The sequence below is a fragment of the Schistocerca americana genome, chromosome 1, assembly GCF_021461395.2.
Source record: "Schistocerca americana isolate TAMUIC-IGC-003095 chromosome 1, iqSchAmer2.1, whole genome shotgun sequence".
Lineage (NCBI taxonomy): Eukaryota > Metazoa > Arthropoda > Insecta > Orthoptera > Acrididae > Schistocerca > Schistocerca americana.
In genome coordinates, this window is record NC_060119.1 from 798700792 (window position 1) to 798727928 (window position 27137).

At 39.0% G+C, this 27137-nt stretch overlaps 1 protein-coding gene across 1 annotated transcript in view; it reads left to right on the forward strand.

Annotated features, from left to right (window-relative positions):
• The window catches only part of LOC124612597 (kinesin-like protein KIF11-A), a 231033-nt gene extending 216284 nt beyond the window's left edge, over window positions 1-14749 (forward strand). Inside the window, exons 14-18 of the mRNA XM_047140884.1 lie at window positions 1782-1961; window positions 7439-7661; window positions 7743-7867; window positions 8014-8124; window positions 14203-14749. Coding sequence (XP_046996840.1) covers window positions 1782-1961; window positions 7439-7661; window positions 7743-7867; window positions 8014-8124; window positions 14203-14319 — 756 coding nt within the window. The 3' untranslated portion in view covers window positions 14320-14749. The remainder of the gene's footprint in view (window positions 1-1781; window positions 1962-7438; window positions 7662-7742; window positions 7868-8013; window positions 8125-14202) is intronic.
• Window positions 14750-27137: the final 12388 nt, after the last annotated feature.

Sequence of the window (27137 nt, forward strand, 5' to 3'; positions counted from 1 at the left end):
AATATCTGACATACTGATTTCACTTTTGGTCTGGTTACTGTTCTGGTTACTTTTATAGGATATTGGAAAAGAATCTCTGTAAACTAAGTAACAGTACTTACTGAAAGTTCGAATAAACTTAATAAAATACTATCCAAGCACTATTTAACACTGTAATAATTTTTTACTTCAAAACACAGGAGTAACAAAACAAAATCCAAGCGTACATTGTTACTTGAAGAAGACAAAAACTTATTTTCGGTGTCTAAGTCACTTGGTACTTTTTATTTTTAAAATATAATTATTATTATTTTAAAAATTAGATAACTATTAAACAGGTTAAAAAGCCAATATAATTTTTCTTTTATCTAATAGCCTATACAATTAAGAGTATTTTAAAACAAATTTGAGCTTTCTATCAGGTCTGAGACTCTAGATATTGCAGTTTTTGTAAAACTGAACATCCGTTAGCTACAAAAAAAAACTTGTAAATTTTTATTCATTTGAAAGGTTTTAATATATCTTTATGGTAATTTTTTTAACATTTAGATATAATACACAAACTTATTCCAAAATTTCATACTGATATCTTGAGTATTCTTTAATATACAAATTTTTTTAGTTGTGAGGACACGTTTAAGTTAAGATTTCCGACTGCTGAAACAACGCCAAATCTAAAAACTTTAAAAATTTATAAAAAAAACTATCAGAGAAAGAGCAAAAAAATTTTACAAGTGCTTTCAGGATGATAAAAGAAGTAATTGTACCAAGTTTCATCAAAATCTGACATGGTTGGTGTCAAGGCCTGGGTGACTTGACATGGAATGACCCACCAGTGGTTGTGTGTGTGTGTGTGTGTGTGGGGGGGGGGGGGGGGTCTTCATTTCTGCATATGAAGTGTTGCAGTCTTTTTTTAAACATGCCTGCCTGCCAGTTACTAAATGCTTCCTTTATGTGGTGAGTATTGATCTATCATGTTTCATATTGTTGCTTTGCATCCCATATTTTCCAATGCTTACAGATTTTCCAATGGTTACCAAGCAAGGTGGCGCAGTGGTTAGTACACTGGACTTTCATTTGGAAAGCTAACAGTTCAAACCCGCGTCCGGCCATCCTGCTTTAGATTTTCTGTGATTTCCCTAAATCACTTCAGGCAAATGCCAGGATGGGTCCTGACTTGCTTCCGCATCCTTCCCGAATTCCATGAGACTGTTTGATTCCCTCCCATGAATCGACCAATTTTCCAATATATCGGAACAGGTTTGTGGTGCTGTAGTTTTATCTCTGCTAAGGGCATTTTTTGCAAGTCTGTCACTTCCAATTGCATTTCCAGAAGTACATTATTGGGTGTAACTGAAAATGAGGTGGTAAATAATTTTAATCATTTTCTTATTTACACTGACCCTGAAATATTGTCTCAAAAATCTGACAAATTTGCATATTTCACTGACAAACCAATTGTAGTAATGTAATAATGTTTATCAGAATAATAGTAAAAGTGGATTGCAGTGAAGTATCCTTGAATCTTGTCTACATGTTTTATTGAGTTGTTGCTGAGGTTACCGATGTGTTCTTAGTAACTAAAAGTACATTCAATTAAGTAGTGTCTTATGTACAGATCAGTGTGTACTGTGCAAACTACATAACATCATGCAACAATTTAAAATGGTTAAAAAGAATTCTCTTACTTGATAATATCATTGCTTTTTGCATAAGTAGCAAATAGCAGACATAATTATTTTATACATAATGTTATATTTGTTTGATATTTATCTTAAAATTAAATTGTTTTCTTTTTTCAGATTTCAACTGTTAAAAGTGGGATTGAAGAATGTAATGGTGAACTGGAAACTGTTGTAAGGAAAGCTGTTTCAGATACAGAAGGAGCATGGTCAAAACAATACAGTTTCATTGAGCAACAACTTCGTCATATATCAGAAAATATTAGAGAAGCTGAGAAACAGCACCAAGATCATACTCAAGTAAGTTAGTAACAAGTAATAAAACCTAATCTGTTGGTTGGCAATTGTTTTCATCCTGCATTTGTTATTGAAAGCTAATACTGTGACAGTTGTGTACTTTCAGAACAATGTAAAACGTCATTGACACAAAGTTACTCTAGTTTTCCTTCCCACTTCAGTCTCAAGTATTTTCATCCCTTTGCTTGTAAATAAACAATAATAATATTTATTTATTTATTTAAAATCATACATTAGCTTTTTACACAAAACATCAGCTATCCAGATTTAGTGGCTATACTGCAACCTTGTTACCCATGTTTTATTATTTATTTATTTGACTTCAACCTTCACAATAATAAAATACTTCAGGCTCATTCAGATCATGATGATATCTCAGGAGTCCTATTATCAAGCCTTTCACTGCTCAGCAAAGAAAGTAACAGTAAAAAATACTCAACAATGTACAGAGGGAGGTGGCAAAACCTGAATAAGTACACCTCTATCTCCTAGATAACTCTGTGTGTGCAGTAATTACACTAATCTTAACATCTCGATTCCTATGTGAGTGATATATGGAGGGTTGTTGTATATTCCTAGAATAATCATTTAAAGCTGGTTTTAGAAACTTTGTTATTAGACTTTAGCTATCTTAAAGAGTCCTTCAATACCTTCAGTATCTCTGTTACACTCTTCCACAGATCAGACAAACCTCTGACCACTTGTGCTACCTTTCTCAGTATACGTCATTGTTCCTTGTCAGTCCTATCTAGTACGGGTCCCACACGCCAGAGTAACATTCTAGAACTGGTCGCACGAGTGATTTGTAAGCAATCTTCTTTGTAGACTGATTGCACTTCCCCAGTATTCTATCAATAAACAAGATTCCACCACTTGCTTTACCCATGACTGAACCTGTGTGATCATTCCATTTCATATCCCTACAAAGTGTTACATCTGGCTATTTGTATGAGTTGGCATTTTCCAACTGTGACTCATTGATATTATAGTCATAGGATACTACATTTTACGATTTTGTTAAGTGCACAATTTTACATTTCTGAACATTTAATGTAAGCTGACTGACAGTCTCTGCACCACTTTGAAATCTTATCAAGATCTGAGTGAGTATTTATGCAGCTTATTTCAGATACTATTTCACTATAGAGAACTGCATCATTTGCAAAAAGCCTGGGGTCCCCACCCATTTCGCTGGGGTACACCCAAAGGTAGTTCCAACTCTGACGATGACTCTCCATCCAACATAACATACTGCATCCTCTCCACCAAAAAGTTCTCAGTCCAGTCACAAATTTCATTTGATACCCCATATGATCGATCTTTTGACAATAAGTATAGATGTTGTACTGAGTCAAATGCTTTTCGGAAACCAAGAAATATTGCATCTGCCTGACTGCCTTGATCCAAAGCTTTCTGTATGTCGTGTGAAAAGTGAGAGTTGTGTTTCACACAATCAAAGTTTTCGAAATCCATGCTGGTTGGCATTGAGGAGGTCATTCTGCTCAAGATACCTCATTATGTTTGAGCTCGGAATGTGTTCTAAAATTCTACAACAAATCTGTATCAAGGATATTAGGCGGTAATTTTGGGGATCACTTCTACTACCCTTCATGTAGATGGATGTGAGCTGTGCATTTTTCCGAGAACTGGACATTGTTTTTTGTTTGAGGGATCTAAGATGGATTATAGTTAGAAGAGGGTCTAACTTGGCCACAAATTTTGCATAAAATTTGACAGGGATCCATCGGGCCCAGGAACTGTGTTCACTTTTAACTATTTCAGCTTTTTCTCAATACGACTGACACTACTTAGCTCATTCATCTTTTCAATGGTTTGAGGATTAATTTGGGGCATTTCTCCTGGGTTTTGCTTTGTAAAGGAACATTTGAAAATGGAGTTGAGCATTTCACCTTTTGCTTTGTTACTGTCAATTATAGTTCCTGTCTCATTTGCTAGGCATTGTACACTAACTTTGGTGCCACTAATACCCTTTACATATGACCAGAACTTCTTTGGGTTCTGTGAAAGATCCCTTGATCTTATTATACACCAGTGGTTAATTGCTGAATGGATGCATATGACTTGTGCTTAGTTGTCCTAGGAATTTTTTACTAGTTGTCCTGCAATGAATCATTTTGCTATCATGTTTTTTGAAGAAAATCTATTCTGTTATTTATATGTGTATTATACAGCAGTATTATCATAGGAGGTCAGTAACATTAGCAAGGACACCGAAAAAGGAGGAAAGCTGTGAGCAGAGAAAGCAGTGGACAGTACGGTTATGTAAGACAATCTTTTGTTAGAGGACTATTGATTTCCTTAAACTGCATTTGGTAAGCCAAAAACGTCACAAAAATAGTGGCTATTATTCATTCATGAGGAATTTCTGTAACACAAACATAACTGATACAGTAACAGAATGGGTTCATATTGCACACAGCAGGCACCATTCGTGTTCCTAATTTGTGTTTGGTGATAGGTGGAAAAGCCTATCAATCAGTGTTAAATGTTCCTTGTTAACCTGGCCACAGCAGTAAAAACTTAGGAGACAGTGATTTAGCTCTAACACCAGCAGAGTTGCACATCCCACACAGAAAACATGCATAATCTTAAGTGTCATTAAAATCTTAATCTGGTCAGTGGACCAAGAAGGAACTGGCATCACTTCTCTTGGAGATATGCTTTCATTAGTTTTATTTATGACAGCAAATTTTGATGACAACATTTAAAAGTTAACTAAAATAAATTTACTGATGATACTAAGTTTTTGACGTACAGGAAACTTTGTTACTGAATTTGGGTAAACACAGGTGAATGAATTCTTATGAATAAATCGTTTTCATTCACTGCGAAGAGGATCTGTGTCGGGGATCTCAAAAACACATGATCATTTCAGTTAAGATATCCATGAAGCTGCGTTCACACATTAACACCTTGACAGTCAGCAGTTCATTACAAGAAGCAGAGCACTAGGATTACATTTAATTAATTCTTGCATTTTCTGCTCAAACTTTCTACTTCTGTAAAAATTGAAAGGGTTCTTGTTGCTTGTGAAGCAAATTATGTTCAGAGGAAAGAATAATAGTGATGACGAAGGGCTCCACCTCAGTACTGCGTACAGTTATAATGCAGACAGTAACAGTGTCACTTCAGTTGCATATCACATAAGAGTAATACAAATAGATTTTTCCATTGGCATCATAAAAAGATACAAAGGTGGATTCAGCTAAATGTGAACAGTACCTGCATAGCAGAATAGTATTTTTTAAAGTTCTGACCATTAGTAGAAAGGCTGTTACCAGCAACTGAGTAAATAACTTTCACATATTATTGAGGATTAAAATTTTAATTCCTGTTTGTATGAATGTTGTATGAAATAAAATTGGATTATTTCCTGTCGTTATTACCTATGGTGATATCTCTTATGTGTTCATTACTTGGCTGGATGTTTTCCACAATTTGCTTTTTCATTCCTCATTTGATCTGTTCTGCACATGTTTACCAAAGTTTGTGTGTTTTTCTCCGGGTCCCCAAGAAAATGTCCCAATGACTATATAGCATACCATATTTTAAATGACAAGAACACACAATTAGTACATAAATGTTAGATGTGAGGCCGGAAGCATGACATTGACACAGTCCTAATGATGATTTTAATGCAGATGAATTATTATTTTTTGCGCCTTCTGCCTGGAAAACACTTCTGAGTTCATAGGAGAAAAATTCCAGGTGGAAAATTTAGTAAAGGGAGGCTAATGGTTTCACTATGTTGTAATTAAAGTAGAACATGTTCTGACTCAGTTTTCATGATGATGCTCAAGGTGGTGATAAATTTGTGATTGACTTATCTATTAATTGGAATTTACAAAACTAAAATAAAAATATTTCAATTTAAAGCAAATTAAAAATGTATAGTATTCTGACTAAGTTAAGAGTTTCCATTGACCATTTTGATTTAAATGTTGCGAGGCTGATTGAACTGTTCGCTCCAGATAGTTTATAAATGACTAGTATAGTAGAAAAGTGTAGATCTTAAGAAGCCAATAATCGTATACAACAACGTTGTTTCCATGTGATGAAATAGCTACAAATTTTCACAAAAATGACATGTCAGTCGGCTTAAATAAAAACAATTTGTCACAATCTCTTAAAATACCTTAGAGCTGCTTCATCCTGAAACATGTAGCCTGTCAGCAGAAGTTATGTTGGACATCTCTGCTTTGCTGTGTGTAAAATCAGTTTCCAAATTTCTCTATGCCAATGCGGTCTACCTCTGTCTTGCTGCGATGCACAATGGTAAACATGCTCGAGCGCACACACTCCCTACATCACTCGCTCTTCACCTAACGTTGTGGCATCTTCGCTCTACAGCTGTCCTATATTTCTATAATGTTTACCACCCTGGCAGATCTGATAAGGTTCTCTTTAAATCAAATGTGTAAAAGTTTCCAAATGTATTTACTGCTGTATCCAAAAAGTCATTGTCTGAAGTGCTGTATACACTCAAGTTCTTTCTCTCACTGAAGGCACTGTTATTCTTGTAAGAAGCTTCATTATATATACATTTATGCTTTGGAAAGAAAATTGAATAAAAGATAATTACAGTTAGGTGAAATATACTACAAAGTTTGCACTGGAAGAGTTAAATATAAATATAATTGCAACTCTTCAGGCTTTCCCGGCGATCTAATGACATCTTGGGTTGTCGAGTGTTCTGCCGGATATCAGCGTCGTAATTGCACAATATTTCGGTCACGTAGCTCGTGGCTTTCATCAGGTGCGACCTGAGACTACTCCTCGAGTGGACCTGGTCCAGTATTTATGCCTATGGCCTTCCCCCTCCACCAACGGCTGCAGGTGCTTCCTCTGTGGTCCGCGCCCATTCCGTGCGACCTGCTGGAGCGTTGCTGCTCCGTTTTCCATCCGCTGCGGTTCTAGGTGTTCCCTCTGCAGTCCGCACCCACCAAACCCGCTCCTGGGGGTTTCATCTACGGTCTGGGGTACCGAGCGTTCCCCCTGCAGTCCGCGCCCGCTCACCACGACCTGTTGGAGCGTTGCCGCTCCGTTTTTCGTCCGCTGCGGCTCTGGATGTTCCCTCTGCGGTCCGCGCCCACCAGTCCCACATCTGGGTGTTCCATCTTCGGTCTGGTGCGCCTGGCAGTCCGTCAGGGGCTCGTTTTCCATCTCCTCTCACAGAGGAAGCGCCTGCAGCCGTTGGTGGAGGGGGAAGGCCATAGGCATAAATACTGGACCAGGTCCACTCGAGGAGTAGTCTCAGGTCGCACCTGATGAAGGCCACGAGCTACGTGGCCGAAATATCGTGCAAGTACAACGCTGAAATCCGGCAGAACACCCGACAACCCAAGATGTCATTAATATAATTCTTTACATAAACAGTGTTAGTTAGTTTTACACATACTCCGTTTAACGTGTTAAATAACAAATTTTCAAGCCTATTTTTGTATGTGTCTCTTCTACAGCTGTTAACTGGGAGTCTCCACAAGTCAGCACATGCTCAAGAAGTACATATAGAAGAACAACGCGTGGCATATGCCAGTTTTATTCGTGACCGTGTCCTTTCTCTCGAACAGCAGTGTGCACATATATCTGACTGGCAGTACAGTATTGATGGTCATGTGCAAGAACGGGATAAAGATGTTGAACAGTTCATTGTGGAATTGCTACGTCAAGATATCCCTACTGGTAATTTCACTTTACTACTTCCAGAATTTGTTATAACTGCTGCAGAGCCATTTGCTCTTAATTGTGTCCCTTGATTTGTAGGCACCACTCCGCAGAGAAGGCAGTTCAACTACCCGACAACCTTAATAAATTCAACACCTACAAAAATATTGGAAAAGTTACAAAAAATTCATGAAGCTGCGCAACTCAAAAATAAGCTGGATCAGGTGAGCTACATATTTTTGATGTGGGCTGTAGGAGAAAGTAAATGCACCATCCTGTCCATTGTTAACCTGTACATGCTGCTTGGAGAAAACAAAGCTTGAAATCATTATATATGTAATGCTTTCTCTATTGTAATCTTGTTTTCCAGGTTATTTCAGAAGATGTAGAAGCAGAGAGCACAGACTCCTCCATCAGTAATCAAGATGCAGAAAATATATTAAGGACACCCATTAGCTTACATAAAGCTAAGAGTAATGAGGTATATATTGTTTAGAGTTATATTTCTGCAATGTACAAGAGTTGCCCAGAAAGTAACGCGCTACATTTTTTTTCTCAGCCAAAAACAATGCTGTAAATGTGAAACATTACTTACGTATTATGTGAAGCCACCTCAGTGACTGCACAAAGTTTCTGCCACTTACGACAGGTGGTGTAGCTGCAGGGCAGCTTCAAAATGGCGCATTACAAGTGACATGCCTGCATTGAATTTCTCACCACAGAGAAAGAAACTGTGGGGAATATTCACACACACTTGTGCAAAGTCTATGGAGCAACTGCTATCGGCAAAAGTACGGTTAGTCGCTGGGCACATAGAGTGAGGTCATCAGAAGGCGGTTCAGCGGAGCGTTAAGATTTGCAGCAGTCGGGAAGACCGTCCATGGCTGTCACAACTGACCTAGCCCCCTCTGACTTCTACTTGTTTGGGCCATTAAAGGATGCCATTTGTGGAAGACATTTCGAGGACGAACAGATGATGACTCATACAGTGAAGCAATGGCTCTGCCACCAAGACAAGGATTGGTACCAGCAGGGCATACAAGCCCTTGCTTTGTGCTGAATGAAGAACATAGAATGAGATGGAGATAAAGTGGAAAAATAGGGTGTGTAAAAAAACACAATTCTTTCGTGTGTGTAAATCTCATTATGTTCAATAAAGGATTGTTAAAGGAAACAAACGTGGTGCATTACTTTCTGGGCAACCCTAATTTATTTTATTACTAAGTGCTTTCTAGAATCACAATGTGTGCAGTTACCACTGATGGGAAGTGGCAATGGCATAGTCCCTATCTCAGTAAGATTTATTGTATTTAAAATATTTTTCAACCTTTTGTTTTACGTGCAAACATAAAATCCCAATTTACTCTGGTTTTATTATTTTGACAAGCTAAAAAATCCCAAATATTCTCGGGCAACTTCAGAACAGATCTTTGAAAAAATTAAATCCTACATTCTTAGTGTGGCTGTCATGTTTTGGCCGAGGTGGTTACCTCTAGATATTGTCTACACTGTGCGCTGCTTGGGATATTTGACAATAAAACACACACTTTCAACTTCTGTTCCATATTGTTGTTTCGGCAGTACTTTTGAAAGAGGATACTACAGTAATCCTGTGATTGACATTGAATTTAGCAGCTCAGAAGGTGAAGGAAAATGCGATGTGTTCATTAGAAATTGGAAGTCACAACAGTTCGTCAGTTAAGTGCTCGCCAATGGTAAGAGAAAATACATCCACTGTGCTCCAGCAAGCTCCTCCAATGTTAGTGTTCACAGGAAACCTTTGTGAACGACTTCATAGCTACACAAACTAAAAAATGACTTAAAGTTTTTTGATATTTTAGTTGATGTCCAGTACATGAGTACACTCGGGAATTTATTACTGGAAATGTTCAGAAAGCTATAACTCATTATTTTGAGCTTTAAAAGCTATCTTTGTAAGTATATAAGTAATGTCATTCATTGTAGGACGTTTTTTATTAATAAAAATATAAGTTTTTTGAAGATAATTTCTTGAAACAAGCGTTTTGTTGCTTTTGTTGAAAATGTCTGGCTAAAAATTTCATGATCTGAGGTGACAGGGTAGGAAGGACAATATGTTGCAGTCTGAAGGATTAGGGAATTGATAATATCCAATATATTTCTTCAAAATGAATTAATCTATCCACAGGGAAGATGACTCAATGCTTTTGTTGGAGGAATTGTGTGTGTTCACTTGTGTGCTGACAGAGCAAGTGTCAAAGCATTCTCAAACTTCACTGATAAGTTATTGTTAGTGCATATCTGTGACTTCCACAATTTCCTTCTGCAAGTGTGCAAGGAGATTTTATTGACACTGTTATAGATGAGACATCCCTTTTGATTTGGTTGTGTAACTTTTCAAGTTAGTTAGATATTTCACATATCATGTGAATAAAATATGTTCTTAAAACTAATGTTAAGAATCCTAAACATTTGGTTTTAGTGTTATAAATGTCTTGAAATGAACAAATTCGTGAGCCAGTCACTTAAAGGGTGGTTGTACAAAGATATTTACAACTGTCATACTAGCAGGTCTGCACCTCACACTCCAGTATGTTCTTGGGCTATTTCAAGGCATTTTTGTAGTCACTCGGTCGCAAACCTCGTATTGTCCCATAATGATCTATTAACAGGGTGAGGGCCATCTTAGTTAGACACTCCCCCCCTTTTTTTTACCTGATTGTCTTCAGCATAATGCAGTCTCCATTTTATGCACAAAAAATGGCTTCCTCTCATGTTAAATCAGTGTCCGGAGGTAAAATAGTCCCCCATTCGGATCTCCGGGGGGGACAACTTCAAAGGAGGCAAAAAATCAAAACGAGAATTGGTACCTGGAATGTCAGAACTCTGCTACAAGCAGGAAAACTAGAAAACCTTAAAAGAGAGATGGAAAAGAATCATGTGGACCTCGTAGGAGTTGCTGAAGTAAGATGGAATGGACATGGAGAGTTGCAGTCAGATGAATATGTATTCTACTACTCAGGAGGAGAAGTAAAAGGAATTAATGGAGTAGGAATGATTATGACAAAGGAATTGGCTAAATGTGTGGAATATGTAGACTATGCAAATGACCGGGTTATTGGTGTAAAGCTGAAAGGAGCACAAAAAGATTTACTGATTGTCCAGGTGTATATGCCAACTTCAGAACATGATGACCAAATTGTATAGGAAACGTACAATGTAATAGAGAGAATAATGGACGAAAATAAAAAAATACTGCAAAATAGTAATGGGAGACTGGAACGCCATTGTGGGAGAAGGGAAAGAGGGAAACATAGTAGGCAGTCATGGTCTTGGAAAGAGAAATGACAGAGGTGAATGGTTAATTGACTTCTGCAGGGAAAGGCAGCTGATAGTGGCAAACACGTGGTTCAAGAACCATAAGAGGAGGCTCTACACTTGGAAATCACCAGGGGATAAATATAGAAACCAAATCGATTTTATACTGGTAGAAGAAAGATACAGGAATGGAATCAAGAAGGTGCACACATTACCAGGTGCAGATATTAATAGTGACCACAACTTACTTATGGCAGAAATAGAAATAAGAATGAAAAAACTGAAAAAGGCGACAATGGTGAAGAAATGGGATCTAGAGAAGATAAGGTCCAACAAAGAACAAATTACAGAAATGCTGTCTCGGGACTTTCTAAACACATTACGAGACAAAGAAGCACCTGATAATGCCAACGAGTACTGGAATATGCTGAAAGAAGGAATCATTAAAGCAGGACAGCAAAATATAGGATATGTAAAAGGGAAAAGGTCAAAAAAACCATGGGTCACACAAGAAATGATTTCCAAGATGGAGGAGAGAAGAAAATTGAAAAACAAGAACACTGAAGATGCAAGAAAGATATACCGAAGGTTAAATAATGAACTGCGAAGAGAAACAGAGCAGGCTAGGAAAAAATGGCTAAAAGAGGAATGTGATGAAATTGAAGAACTGGACAGGAAAGGAAGATACGACTTACTATACAACAGAGTAAAGACTATGACATGGGAACAAAACAGAGCAGGAAGTGCTACTATGGAAATTTTGAGTAAAGACGAAGAGGTAGTGTATAAAGATCGTGACGATGTCCTCCAGAGATGGGAAGAATATATAAAAGAGCTATATGACACAAATAGCAAACCAGAAACTCTGGAACTTGAATCACACAACAGTGTAAGTGATGAAGAGAAAGGACCGACCATCATAATGGAAGAAGTAAAGTCTGCTATTGCTGCAATGAAAAATGGCAAAGCAGTAGGTACAGATACAATACCGGGAGAAATACTAAAATGCTTGAACCACAATGGAATAAGAGAAATATTGAGGTTATGTAATAAAATATGACAGTGGTGAATGGCCTGAGGACTTTTTGACAACAGTAATGATTCCATTGCCGAAAAAACAAGGAACCAAGAAATGCAGTGAGCACAGGACAATCAGCCTCATTTCACATGCAGCCAAAGTGATGTTAAGAATAATTAATAAAAGACTTGAAAAAGTAATAGAGGAGAATCTCGGCGAGGAGCAGTTTGGCTTTAGACGGAATACGGGCACCAGAGATGCAATAGGGCTCCTACGAATCTTAGGAGAAAGGTTTATTGAAAAAGGAAGAGACCTATATATGTGCTTCATCGATTTAGAAAAGGCATTTGACAATGTGGTTTGGGACAAGCTGGCGACTATTATGAGGGAAAAGAGAGTGGACTGGAAAACCAGAAGACTTATAAACTCATTGTACCTTAATCAAAAAGTTTCAGTTAAAATGAGAGGAGAAAGTACGAACTGGATCAGACTAGGGGAAAGGAGTAAGACAAGGATGCTGTTTATCACCTACTCTTTTCAACCTGTACTTGGAAAATATGATTGACCAATGCTCATTAGATGACAAAGGAGTAGAAATTGGAGGAAGAAGAGTAGGGTGCTTGAGATTTGCTGATGACATGGTCCTTCTAGCCACAGGGGAAAAAGAATTACAGGATTTGGTGGACACCATTGCAACTAACGGAAAAAAATATGGAATGAAAATTAACACAAATAAAACAAAAGTATTGACAATAGGAGGAAATAAGGAACTAAAAATTGTGCTGAATGGAGAAAACCTAGAACAGGTGCAAAATTTTAAGTATCTTGGAAGCAGGATAGACACCGACTGGAAGTGCACCACAGAAATTAAAACAAGGATAGCAATGGCAAAAGAGGTGTTTTATAAGAAAAGGAGAATCTTCTGCAGCGGTATGGACAGAGAACTCAGAAAGAGACTCATAAAATGCCTTGTATGGAGTGTTCTTCTATATGGCGCTGAAACATGGACTATGAGGAAAAAAGACAGAGAAAGGCTGGAGGCTTTTGAGATCTGGACATGGCGGAAGATGGAAGGAATAAGTTGGATGGACAGAGTAAAAAATGAAGAGGTACTGAGAAGAGTGGGAGAGAAAAGGCAGTTACTAGATGTAATAAAGAGAAGAAAAAGAAATTGGATTGGGCATATATTAAGAAAGAATGACGGACTGATAAAAACAGTTTTAGAAGGTTATGTAGAAGGGAAAAGAAAGCGAGGAAGGAAGAGATTCCAGATACTGGATGACATGATGGACGGTACAACATACAGCAGCCTTAAGAAGGAAGCAATGGATCGCAGAAAATGGAGAGGCAAAGGACCTGCTAATATAGCAGATAACTGATGATGATGATGATGTCTTCAGCTCGGCTATCCACCTTTGTGGATGTTTGCATTCACCTACTGACTGCCCCATAAGAATGTGTGTTCACACCAAACCTACCAGTGACCAGCAACAACTCAGCTTCAACAGCTGTCAACTGGTTAACACCAAAAAGTGTCTCCTGCAGTGTGGCCACCTGTAGACCCTGCATTTTACTCGATATCTCTTGCTGTTCAGACAATGATGGCACATCCTCTTGTCACTCAATAATACACAGGGCTGTAACGAAATCATATTGTTAAGACTTCTACCTCCCAATGTGCCTATCCATCCAACTTGCAACACATTGTTTTCGATGCTTACAATGTCCCATCCCCCAATTACACATTTCCATAACCAACCCCCCCCCCCACACACACACACACACACACACACACACACACACACACACACACACACACACACACACACACGCGCGCACACACACACACCTTCCATGTACTAAATTTCTAGCTGTTTGACTATATCCAGTTACTAATATGCCCTACTTGGATCAACTGTATTTTTTGGGGTTGCTGGTTCTGACATTCAACTTAATACTGTAGTACTTAAGCGCTCAAAACAGATTAGTTTAATTTGAACTGAAACTTCTTGATATGAAAATTGTGTGCATACAACAGATATTTATTACAGAAAATTCATTATCAGTTGTGAAATTTAAGCAAATTACATTGCGTGACTGGGAATTACAGTTTTCTAGCCCTTTCATTCAAACTTCAATGGTGTAAGCAACAACTTATTGGAATAAGTTTAGGTGGCACTAGATAACTTTTACCATTTTTTTCCAAATGTTCCGTTTCTGAATCACACTTCTATTTTGTTACAGGATGTTAATAAAGAGAATTCACGGCCTGGTGACAAAGAAACAAACAAGTTACTAAAGTCTGCAAGTTTAAATGATATGAAAGTCACACCACGTAAACCTCTGAATGCTAAAAACTGAATGCTTTTATATCATGACGTTACTTGAATTTCTTTTGTACATTCCTGTAAGAGGAAACAAAGTTTAGTGAACCTCAGTTTTATCTTGCAATTAAATGTAAATTAAATATATATTGTAGCTGTGCGAAGCTGTCTGTAAATATTATGACAAAGTTTTTACAGCTTGTTTTAAGAGAAGTTAATGTCAGTAGGGTTAGGTTTCCACTGCCGTTTTTACCATCATACATGTGAATATTTATAGAAATATAATAAATTGTGTGTTAGTGTGCTAATGTTCTTTTGTAACTAGGCATTTATTTTAATTTTTTGTACATTCCTGTAACAAAAACTGGACTTGACAGCTTTGTCTCGAGTCTTACTGTAAATTGAGGAAACAGTGACATTATGACGCCAAAGTTGAAGTATTACAATAAATTGACTCCAGTTTGTAATGCTTTTATTACACATCATTTTTTTGTATTCCTGTAAAAGAGTGGTCCCTGTGTCAGTCCATTTGGTACACTTGTAGTAAGTCAGCCACAATCTGAAGGTGCTGCTTTACGGTGTACATGCTCTTGAGCTTCTTAGTGGAATATTCTGCATCCTTTCTGTTAGCAGCCAGATCTCAATACCATACTATTGGACTTCCTGTAGTAGGAAAATGGAGTGAGCTGCACAAGAAGACACTTTGGACAAATCACAGAATACACCAGTTGGCAATATTTTGTTGTTTAAATTTTCTATAATTTGATACATGAATAGAAAAATTGTAAATTTTGTGGAGAGATGTATTTGAAAATCAAATTTGAGAAGTATTGTACTTTGCAATAGGTGTGTTTTTCTTGTGTACATATTATTTTCCAGCACCTCCATGATAGAAAAAAACAGTGAGACTGGCCAGTGCAACTGAAATTTGACTGTACATATGTAGCATTGGCATTGCTTCATCCTTTGCAGTATCATTGCCAGTCTTTTGAGCTTGTTTAATACATGGGTGCCTGACTGTGCTTAAAAAAGGAGCTGAACAATAATGGACATTCACATTGCTCAACTTCTCTTTTAAGTATTGCCTGAATTATTATTGTATAGTATTTCATGTGATGTGAAAATTTTCGTGATTCAAGACACTATTTTTTTTAGTACCATACTGTATTAGCAACAGAAAATTCTGAAAGAAATAATGTCAATGGCAGGGGCATTTTTTGCTGTAGAAATGTTTCTCATTGACTAAATGTGTTACATATTAATGCACTGCTCGCGTGTGTAATTCTGGTGGGAACATTAAGAGTGGAACACTGTTGTAAGTGATAAAGTAATAGTTTCAATTTATGTTTATCATAATCCTTCAGAACATTAATATTAAAATCTCTTCGAATATTATTTGGTTTCTTGTGTCTGCTAGGTGGCACAATGGAGATTTTTCCTCCCAAAGATATATGAAAATATCCCTGTGGTATGTGCATACTTCGTAATTTTTAACTTAATGCTATTTTTAACGTGCATAACAACTTCTCCTTACTAAGTAAGGTAGCACAGCAATCAGCACACTGGAATCACATTCATGAGACAGTGGTCTAAATCCCTGTTCGGCCATCTAGCCTTAGGTTTTCCATAATTTCCCTAGATTGCTCCAGCCAAATGTGGGGAAGGTTTCTGTGATAAGGACATTACTGATTTCCTTCCCAAACTTTCTGTAATCAGAGCTTGTGCTTGGTCACCCATGGCTGCCCTGTTGTTGAGATGTTAGACTCTTTAATCTTCCTTTCTTCCTCCCTCCCATCCCTCCATCCATGCTTTCCATACAGAAATATCCAGCTACTATACAGTCCTCTAGGTTCAATATACAGACTCTTTGTTCAAACAAATTTTGGGCTTGCAGCCAATCTTTGTCTATTTCATTGCATGATATTTCGGCAGGGCACCTGTCAGTCATCTTCAGGTGAACCAATGAATGCTTGCTCCATTCCATTGTATATCGCGTGCTCAGAGTATTCCATTCAAGTGTAAAGATTGAAGTTGACAGATGGCCCACACTTCAAAGTGGCAGTGCCCTCTCTGGTGTAACTGCAAAATTCAGCTGCTGTTTTACCACTCACTGCAGCGGTTGGTGCACTCTGTTGTCTTTGATTAGAACAAATCGCGGAGATTATGGTGTTCCACACACCGTCCGCCACTGTCACAGTTCATCAGATTTTCCACCAGATGTATACCCACAGATTGCTTAAGATTCGTAGATTTCTGTACTTTAATTATGTTTGGGCAGTCTTATATATAACCTGCTTTTTTAAATTAAAGAACCACACCCACACAGACAGAGTGAGTTAATAATAATAATTATTATTATTATTATTATTATTATTATTATTATTATTATTGAAGGAGGTGCTAACATTGCCAAAGGTGATAGCTTTTGCTTCCGGGGTACTCCGAGTTAGAGGTAATCTCTCTCTCTCTCTCTCTCTCTCTCTCTCTCTGTGTGTGTGTGTGTGTGTGTGTGTGTGTGTGTGTGTGTGTGTGTGTGTGTCTTGCTGACTGACAAGAGTGTCTTTCAGGGGTAACCATTTGGCAGAAATCTGTCATTGCTGCATGAAGTGACAGTTACACTGGTATTTAAGCACATGTGGCCTAAGGAGGTGCGACTAATATGAATTATTTCGAGGTGTGTGGCTGGTGGATACCTTCACCAGAAGCACTTAATGCATCTGAGTTTGCACCTCTACAGTCTCTCGCTAAGATTGCCACTGAAACAGTCTAAATTGATTGACATATTAACCCTCCTTTAAACAGAGTTATATTTACTACTTCATTCTTGAAGGAAAGGAAGCGCCATGATAAAGACTGCAGTATAATCAGGGTGTATACAACCCAAGAGATCCGGGTAAAACCCGGAAATTTTTTCATCTGGGAGAAAACCGGGAAAACCCCGGGAATTTTTTAGAATTCCGGGAATTTTTCATTGTTTTAGTTTTCAGTTAAATTTTTGTGATTTTGACTGTAAGAACCAATGCTCTAACAAAGGATATTACTGTACCCCGCTTCTGCAGAATAATACTGCAGCAACAAAACATGAACGATAGGGGGGAAAAAAAAAAAACGAAAATAAGACTGAAGTCGCAAACAAAATATGCCATATACAACAATAAAACACAGTGCTCATACAAGCGTCTGCCAACAGCAAAGTTTGTCAAAGGCTTAAGGAAGACTATGCAATGCTTCCTAACAACAGATTGCCTCCGATGAGCGTGAAGTGACAGCTGTTTGCATTAGATTCGTTTGAGCAGTTGCGGGCGAGCTCTTGTGCATACGCAGTTGAGTCGCATATGAGTAGTACCTTCTCCCACTTCTGGCTACGGATGTGTGTCTGGGCATCACTATCTAGTATTGCCCCAGTTCCGAAATATTGTAGATCACTGGATGATGCACAGAGCAGTCTGAGTTGTTGGGAGATGGGGAGTCTCCACGTGACCTGTGTCTACATTTAGTGATTTTGCTGTTTCCTCTTCATTTATTGCTCTCACATTAAATGAAAACGAATTGGATTTCTGTGGCCGAGAGCTATCAAATGAATTAAAATACATTCGCATAGTTACTGAAGGCTAAAATATGTTATTAGTTTCAGGTTTTATTTCCACCTTTCTGACAGTCAAGCATTAATTGCCTTGCAGAACAATGAAGTTATTTTTGTCAGCTTGCTAAAGAGATTTGACTTTTATTAATCTTTTGCCCAGAGGCAGTCAATTTATTTGAAACGAAGTGTTTAATTTCACACTGTTGGCTAGTTTCAACTGTTTGCTGCATTTCAAGTGCACGTTTTCCATCGTCTAGTTCGTATGGCATTATGCCATAATAAAGAACCAAACTTGAGATAATACAGTACTGGTACTCAATAAAATGTACATCCGATTCTGGATATACGAATGTACACTTTAAGCCGAATTATGCATTTTAGCATGGTTCAAGAAGTTCCGATGCTCTTGAAGTATCCTCTGATGTCTTGTGTCTTTTATGACATAATGCAAGATCTTTTAATGTTTTACACGTATGGACATGAGGGCTTCCTGCATCATCGTAGCTGTGCAAGCGCATTGACGCATGTTACCTGCCACTCTCTGGCAACTGCTGAAACGAACCAATTTCTAACAGGTCACGGGAAAATATTGCAAATGGTGGTTTGAAAAGGGTTACTTTAAAAGTAAATTTCCTTTTACGCAAGGTGAACTATGTGCAAGAATTTATGATGAATTTCTTAAATCACAGAGTGTTAGACTCTCATTTAAAAATGTACTCTTTGAGGACGACTATCTAGAAGAATTTCAAGCCCAGAAGAGCAGACATTTACGTCGTTATAAAAAATTTTACTGGCGCATTTGTGTGATGTATCTTAAAATGTTAACACGCGCAAAAAAGATCAACATTATTTGTGGAAGCTTAGCTTCTCTTGCAGCTTGTTAATCTTAGAGACTAATATTATATGTGAAAGCTTTGTTTTTCTTGTAGCAACACTATGTGTATTAATTTAAACCATTAGCTTTTCTGATTTGTGTGTTCGTGCTACTTAAAAGAGTGATCTTGCTATTGGCCGACATCATCACGTGTCCTATGCTGTCATCAGCTGGCGATATCACGTGGCATGAGCTCTGACTGGATTACAAAAGCGCGTCGCAATCTCGATTTCTATGCTTCGGAAAGTAACATGTGGTATTTGGTGGAATTCAAATTTATACCTTCGTAACACGAAAATATGTAGTGTACATGTTGCTGCACATCAAAGATCTTTCCAAACTTTTTTTCCCCCCTGAGTTTCGTTTTCTAAAGTGCCAGGAAGTTATATGTCAGTGTATAAATCCATAAACATTCAAAGGATTGATAAGTTCTACAGTGCCAAGGAAAAGTATAGTGTCACTTAACACGAGAAAAGTGTTTTTCCACCCGGGAGAAAGTATATTTTCAACCGGGAAATCCAGGAATTTTTTTTCCTTGTCTATGTATACAACCTGATAATACAATCTGAAATAATGTCGCCGATATCCAAAGATTGCTGGCTACAGTATATGTAGGTACCATTTTCAGGATGAGTAATTTAGAAATGAAAGAAACAGCCTCCCTTTCCACAAGACACATTGTAAAAAACACACATACACAGAACTGTGTAACACACACAACACGTCCAACCAGAATCATGGATGTGAAGAGACAGATAGTTGAAGTGAAAAATTTGATATTGCCCTAAGGAAAAATATAACATTTATTTTAAGTTTTCTTTTCATACATATCTCTTTTTGGTAAGGGCATGTTTATGTTCGTGCCCTGCACAGTGTTCTGATGCTTATTAAATGACACTTACTTTATAGCTAAAACAACATAAGATCTATCACAACTGCTTCCAACTGTATACTTGTGTTGTCAGATTACTGAGTGACAGTATACAGTAGTTGTGTATTTTACAAACACACATACATACAGGGTTATTACAAATGATTGAAGCGATTTCACAGCTCTACAATAACTTTATTATTTGAGGTATTTTCACAATGCTTTGCACACACATACAAAAACTCAAAAAGTTTTTTTAGGCATTCACAAATGTTCGATATGTACCCCTTTAGTTATTCGGCAGACATCAAGCCGATAATCAAGTTCCTCCCACACTCGGCGCAGCATGTCCCCATCAATGAGTTCGAAAGCATCATTGATGCGAGCTCGCAGTTCTGGCACGTTTCTTGGTAGAGGAGGTTTAAACACTGAATCTTTCACATAACCCCACAGAAAGAAATCACATGGGGTTAAGTCGGGAGAGCGTGGAGGCCATGACATGAATTGCTGATCATGATCTCCACCACGACCGATCCATCAGTTTTCCAATCTCCTGTTTAAGAAATGCCGAACATCATGATGGAAGTGCGGTGGAGCACCATCCTATGGTACGTTTAGCTCCCTGCTTGCTTTATTCATCGACTTCCGCGGGCTACGCGCGAAACTTGCCCGCACGCGTTCAACCGTTTCTTCGCTCACTGCAAGCCGACCCGTTGATTTCCCCTTACAGAGGCATCCAGAAGCTTTAAACTGCGCAAACCATCGCCGAATGGAGTTAGCAGTTGGTGGATCTTTGTTGAACTTCATCCTGAAGTGTCGTTGCACTGTTATGACTGACTGATGTGAGTGCATTTCAAGCACGACATACGCTTTCTCGGCTCCTGTCGCCATTTTGTCTCACTGCGCTCTCGAGCACTCTGGCGGCGGAAACCTGAAGTGCGGCTTCAGCCGATCAAAACTTTATGAGTTTTTCTACGTATCTGTAGTGTGTCGTTACCATATGTCAATGAATGGAGCTACAGTGAATTTATGAAATAGCTTCAATCATTTGTAATAGCCCTGTATAATCAATCAGATTTCATATGAAAGTACCAATAAAACTAAGGTTTGGTCCAGCTGGGGTTCAAATCCATTTATTTGCGGCTAAGTTTATATCTCAATTATGCCCTGCACCTGTCAGCTTTATACTGCAATTAATTTACATGAAATGTACGAAACTTCAAAGTTTCCATTCCTGAGAATCGTGACGCAAAAAAAGGGTGTGTTTGAATTCAGGCATAAGTATATCCCTAGAATTAGTCATTCTTTCATGCTATATACAGATTTCCTTTTGTAACACACTTTGACTAGAAGAAGGGATCGGTTGGTAGGACATGTTCTGAGGCATCAAGGGATCACCAGTTTAGTATTGGAGGGCAGTGTGGAGGGTAAAAATCGTAGAGGGAGACCAAGGGAGGAATACACTAAGCAGATTCAGAAGGATGTAGGTTGCAGTAGGTACTGGGATATGAAGGAGCTTGCACGGGATAGAGTTGCTTGGAGAGCTGCATCAAACCAGTCTCTGAACTGAAGACAACAACAACAGATTTCCTATTGCAGTGCTTAGTTTATTTTGTATATAGCCATAATGTAGATTTTTGTGTATATTGTAAATATAAGGGGCATTTAAAAGAAAAACGAGCCGAAGGCATAATTACAGAAACCAGTACCTGTATGTCAGAAGTATTGACCCTGGTTGTTGACACACCTGTCCCACTGTGTGACAAGGTTGTGAATGGCTATCTCATAAAATTCCTGGGCCTGCGATGTAAACCAGTTCCACACGTATAGCTGGACGTCTTTGTCAGAGGTGAATTGTTTGCTCCTTGGAGCCTTTTTAAGGGGACCAAAAATGGCATAATCACAGGGAGAGAGGTCTGGACTGTGTGGAGGGTGGCTGAGAACCTCCCATTTGAATTTCTGCAGGAGTGCCACGACTGTGTTGGCCTTATGAGGCTGTGCATTGTTGTGAAGCAGAATGAACTCGCGGGTGAGATTGCCTGGTTGTTTTGATTTGATCGCTTCGTGGAGGGTGGTCAAGGTTTGCGTGTAATGCTGGACATTCCTGTTGTCCCGTGCTGCAGGTAGGGAATCAGAAGTGGGCCGGCCATATTGGTCAAAAAACATCATGAGCATACCGTATTTACTCGAATCTAAGCCGCACTTTTTTTCCGGTTTTTGTAATCCAAAAAACCGCCTGGGGCTTAGAATCGAGTGCAAAGTAAGCGGAAGTTCTGAAAAATGTTGGTAGGTGCCGCCACAACTAACTTCTGCCATCGAATATATGTAGCGCTACAACAGGCATGTCTTTCAGGCACAAAGATAAAAACTGGCGCCAAAACCTCTTCGTCAGTAAATAAATTTTTTAAAAAAGTGGAAAACGAGCTTTTTTCTCCGCCCCGAGTTTCGAGCACTGCACTTTCATACACTATCCAACGAAGTAAATAGAAATTTCGTATTGTTCATCTTCTAGCAGCATTTCAATGTACTACGAAAATCCGACTGGCAAGACTGGAGTGTTTGTCAATATGGGAAACTTTACGTCCTGAATTTTTTCCTACCTATGAGAAGAGATGGTTGCTACGAGGAACTTTTATGAATTGTGAATCACATGCAGTATTCTCTTCACCATAAGGATAATACGAATATAAACATTTTGCCATGTATTCTTTCGTGTTTGCTGCTGTCTCATTTAAATCCTGTCTGCCTAATAAACTACGAAACTATAGCGAGAGCACAGCAAACGCGGAAGAATACACAAATCATGTCATGTTTATATTCGTATTATTCTTATGCCTAATAGTGATACAGTCAGAAATGAAGCATGGCAATTGACTAGATTTTTAAATCTAAGATGACTCTAATTTCTGTGCAGAATATAATGTACTAAAGAGGCGTCTGCAAAGATTTTCAAACGGAGAAAAATGTTCGCTAAACTCTCGTTCAGAACATCTTCCATCATATGCAGTCTATTATTTGGTTCTTGTTGATCATTATCAAAGAAAGCAGCAGTGCAAGTAACCGCGCACAAGAGCAAGCCATTATCAGAATGCGACAAACAATGCGTGACACAGTACAGTAATGCATTTTCAGCTTAGAGTGACGTAAACACATAACGGCACTTATCAGATCAAAGAAAAATAAGCAATCCATTCAAACCAGACGAAGCACGTGAAAAAGGAAGGGTACCCGTATAAATACGGACGGAGCGCCTGACACATAGCAATGGCTTCCTGGTGAAGCTTAACTGCTAAGCTTACGACTCGAACCAAACTACTGTAGCTGTATCGTCATTCGTTCGACCTCAATTGTGTCTCGTATCATAATGGACCAACTTAGTTTCGATTTGGAGGTGCGGCCCAAAACTTTTATCTCCCCTTGAATTTCGAGTCTCAAATTTCAGGTGCGGCTTAGAATCGGGAAAATTTTTTTCCTTGGTTTCGAGTCTCATTTTTCAGGTGCGGCTTAGATTCGAGTAAATACGGTAACCTTTCCTACACTTGTGTGGACGACGACGTCCAGCTGTACATGCGGAACTAGTTAACATCGCAGCGCCAGGAATTTTGTGAGACAGCCATTCACCACCTTGTGTCACAGTGGGATATGTGTTTTGGGTCAATTATTTTTGAACACCTCCTATAGTAACCTAGTGGATAGATATCTCCTCGTAGTTAGTTCGTCTTCTTCCCTTCCATGTAAATATTTCCTTATCTTAGTTCTCTTTTCTTATTTTAGTTTTATTTCTATAATGTAGACCTCAGTATTTATTTTAGTAATCAATTTATACTCATAATATTTCGGGTATGTTCTACTTGGTGGACAGATACTAATGTTAGCTGAGCAATTGATGTGTTAAGCAGCGTGCTGGACACATTTTGTATTTTCGCGTGCACCGAGGTCAATGTCCTGTGACAAAAATTTCTACTGTGCTTGCTTGTTGCCTCTCGTCGTAGTGCTTCATCATTTATTTCTCCTCGCCACATTTATCAATTTGCATTAGGGAGGTGTATGTATTTTAGTTGCAAATTCGAACCATGGCAATTAAATTCAGCTTATTGCTTATTTCACTACGTCCTTTTGCGAATGAACAAAATCTTAAATAACTAATGACTTACCTTATTTCTGTTTACTCACATATAAATAACAAGGGAGAAACTTATCCTAAAACTTAAGTGAACATCTTTCATAATTTGTAGTGATATATTTTCACAACACTTAAAGCACAATAACTTCATGACCTGTTGTCAAACCCATTCAGTGTACAAATTCCTTTAGATCCTTGTGTGGATAAGGGCCCTTGTCCTTTCCACTATATGATCCTGAATGAGGGGCGTAATTACAAATGGGCCAGTGTGAAAGTGTTTCCATTTGCAGCTAAGTTTTCCATGTTTGGTTCGCTTTGGATGCATTTGCAGCAATCCTTTATGTCCTTTGTGGAATTGTACAGTGCGCCCTATTCTTTTGCAGTAACAATTTACTTTGCAGGTCAACGAAATGTGGCCCGCGCGTCGTCGTACCAGCAGCGTTAAGATCTGAAGCTTTGCAACAGGTGCATGACCATTTTCTTTCAGGACATGGCGAGAGACGAGCTACGGATAGGTGGATAGGGGAGAAGTTTTGGTAGAGGACACGACGTCAAGACATGGATGAGTACGTCAGGAATTGTGTGCCATGCACACAGCGTGCGGACTAGAGCCATCATCGGAATCGATGTATTAGGCTCATTTAATAGGAGTGCAGCAGGGAATAAGTATGTGTTAACAGTGATTGACCACTTTTCTAGGAATTTAGTCATGGTCGCATTACCATATCAGAAAGCAAGTCAGTGGCACAAGCTTTAGTTAATAATTAGTTACTCAGGTATGGGATACCTCAGTCCTTAATCTCGGATCACGGTACTAATTTCACACTGATCTGATGAAGGAACTGTGTAAGTTGCTGAAGGTAAAGAAATTACGGACTAGTCCATTCCATCTGCAAGCAAACGAACGAACGGAGAGAGTGCATTGCACGATTGCTAAGATGTTGAGTCACTATTTAAATAGTCAACACACTGACTGGGATATGTACTTGCAATTCATAACCAGTGCATAAAATAGTAAGGTACATACGTCAACAGGATTGTCGCCGTACGAAGTGGTGTATGGGCGGAAGATGCCATCACCTTTTGATATGCTTCGTCCAAGGCTGGGAGCAGATGGCGAGCATGAAAGGCAATTTGTGAAAACCATTAAGGAAGTATGGCAGAGAGTTAGATGAGCTAACACGAAAGTGTTGGAACGACAAGAACGAATGGGAGGTACAACGAAGAAGTTGTCACAGTACAGAATAGGCCAATAGGTGCTACTAGCTAACCCGCATGTTCCAAAAGGGAGAACCAAGTAGTTCACAAACAAGTTCCAGGGACCGTACCAGATAGTGGAAATGGCATCACCTGTTAATGTAAAATTACAATTGCCTACCAAGACAACGGTGGTTCACGTTTGTAGAGTTAAGCCGTTCCAGGGGTTAGTAGATCCGTGTATATGTACTTCTCCTTCTGGCAGAAAGCGAAAAGAAGCCCCAGAAGCAGACAATAAACCGGGTATTTAGTATAAGTTGTGTTCGAGGAATGTGTCGTTAGCAGTAATTATCACGTGTGTATTATTTTTGTGCACAGACTAGGGTTATTTTATTGGTATTAAGGGGTAGTGATGGAGTTTTTCCCTTCTCTCTCCATTCTGTAGGTGACGTGGGATGGGGTACAAGTGGATAGTATGGGGCGTAGTCCTCTGGCAGCTGATACAATCTGGCCAGGTACAGGATATGCCATGGCGAAGTGGGTTGTTGTTCGGGAAACAACCGGATGTGGTCCTCACATGTCACGAGTGGACGCTTCGGCTGGCACTCAATATCCTACAGGTAAGGAACGAGATGCGGCAGCTACAGGAGGTGGTATCGAGTGTGGAAACGGTTGCATCTAAGAACGGAATATTACGGGACGTAAGGAGAGTACGAGGCTTTGGATAGGTCATGTAAGGAAATAAGGGAACAACTGCGCCAACTCGTGAGCATGATTCCAGAGGAGAAAGAGAATAAAGAGGGGTTGGTTGAATGCAGGTGGGAAGTTACTGAAAACAATTTTTGGAACAGCGGATAGAGACAATATTGAGGGTTTGAACAATTCTTTAACAGTTACTAGCGACAGGGAGGAAAGCATAGGGAAGTTAGTGGATATACACACAACAGAGATACGGGGGTTGGGTACAGAGTTGTTGAATGTGACACCCGTGGTGCGTGGGATGGCTACAGGGTTACGAGCATATATAGAACAAACACAGAAATTATTGAATGCGGATCTGGAACAGGTACAAAAGCGATTGGATATAGTGGAAAGGAAGCTGGAAATAGCTAAATTACTGCGGGAACTGGTTAACAGCATTGGTGATGCACGAGTGAGGATGGGTGAATTGCAAGAGGCAGTACATCATTCATTGCACGGGCAGGTGAGTGTGACATTGATGACACCAGAAAAATTCAGACAGAATCTGAAGCAGGCAGGAGAGTTTCCAGAGGGGGTAGAGCACGTAGTGCCGATAATTGAAGTGAGTGTGTCACTTTTTTATCATATGTCTAGGATTAAGGTAACAACAGATCTAGTTAAGATGTATATAGAGATTAGATTTCGTGTAACTAGTGTGGGGAAACAGTATCACTGTTGCACAGTGCGTCCTTATCCGGTCAGATGGGAGCGCATGGGGAAGGGCATACAGTTCAGGACACGGGAGGTTTTATTAATTTCTAAGGAGGGGGCTACTCGTGCTACTATGTCGAGTTTAGAGTTAAGTAGATGTCTAACGAAGTTAGTTTCCATTTGTCCTTCATGGGTTGTTTTCACAGGCAAGGGGTCGTGTGAGATCCAGTTATTTAGGACAGAAGCAGAAGCTTCGGAGCGTCGGAGAATAATAGTGAAGCCTACGCCACATTTTTCAGCAAGTTGGGAGGCATTGGTTGTATTCAGTATTAGCTACGGAGAGGATATCAGCCAAGTGTTATGACAATGGGAATTGGACAGCAAACACAGAAATGGAATTACGGGACAGTGGTTTGCTAATCAACGGGACAAACTGTGAGGGGGATTGTTTCAGCTTACCAGCGACAGTCACGGAGGTCACCAAGGTTACAGATACTCATCTGACGTTGTACTGGCCAGATGCGTCATTCAGCATCGCTCCAGGAGAAAATTTGACCTTGGATGCTACACTATTGCAAACGACAGATAAACTAGTAGATTTGGAGAAAAGTTAAATTTCCATGCAGCAATTATTAAGGCATGTGGAGGGGTACGATACCAGGCGGAAACGTAGCATAGTGACCGTTGGTATTTCAACCAGTACTATTACCGTGTTGATTGTATTTATCGGTGTGGTATATGTCTTATTAAAACGGAGGATTCAGCATGTTAATGCAAGACCGCTCCGTGAGATTCCCGTAGAATGGATTACCAGT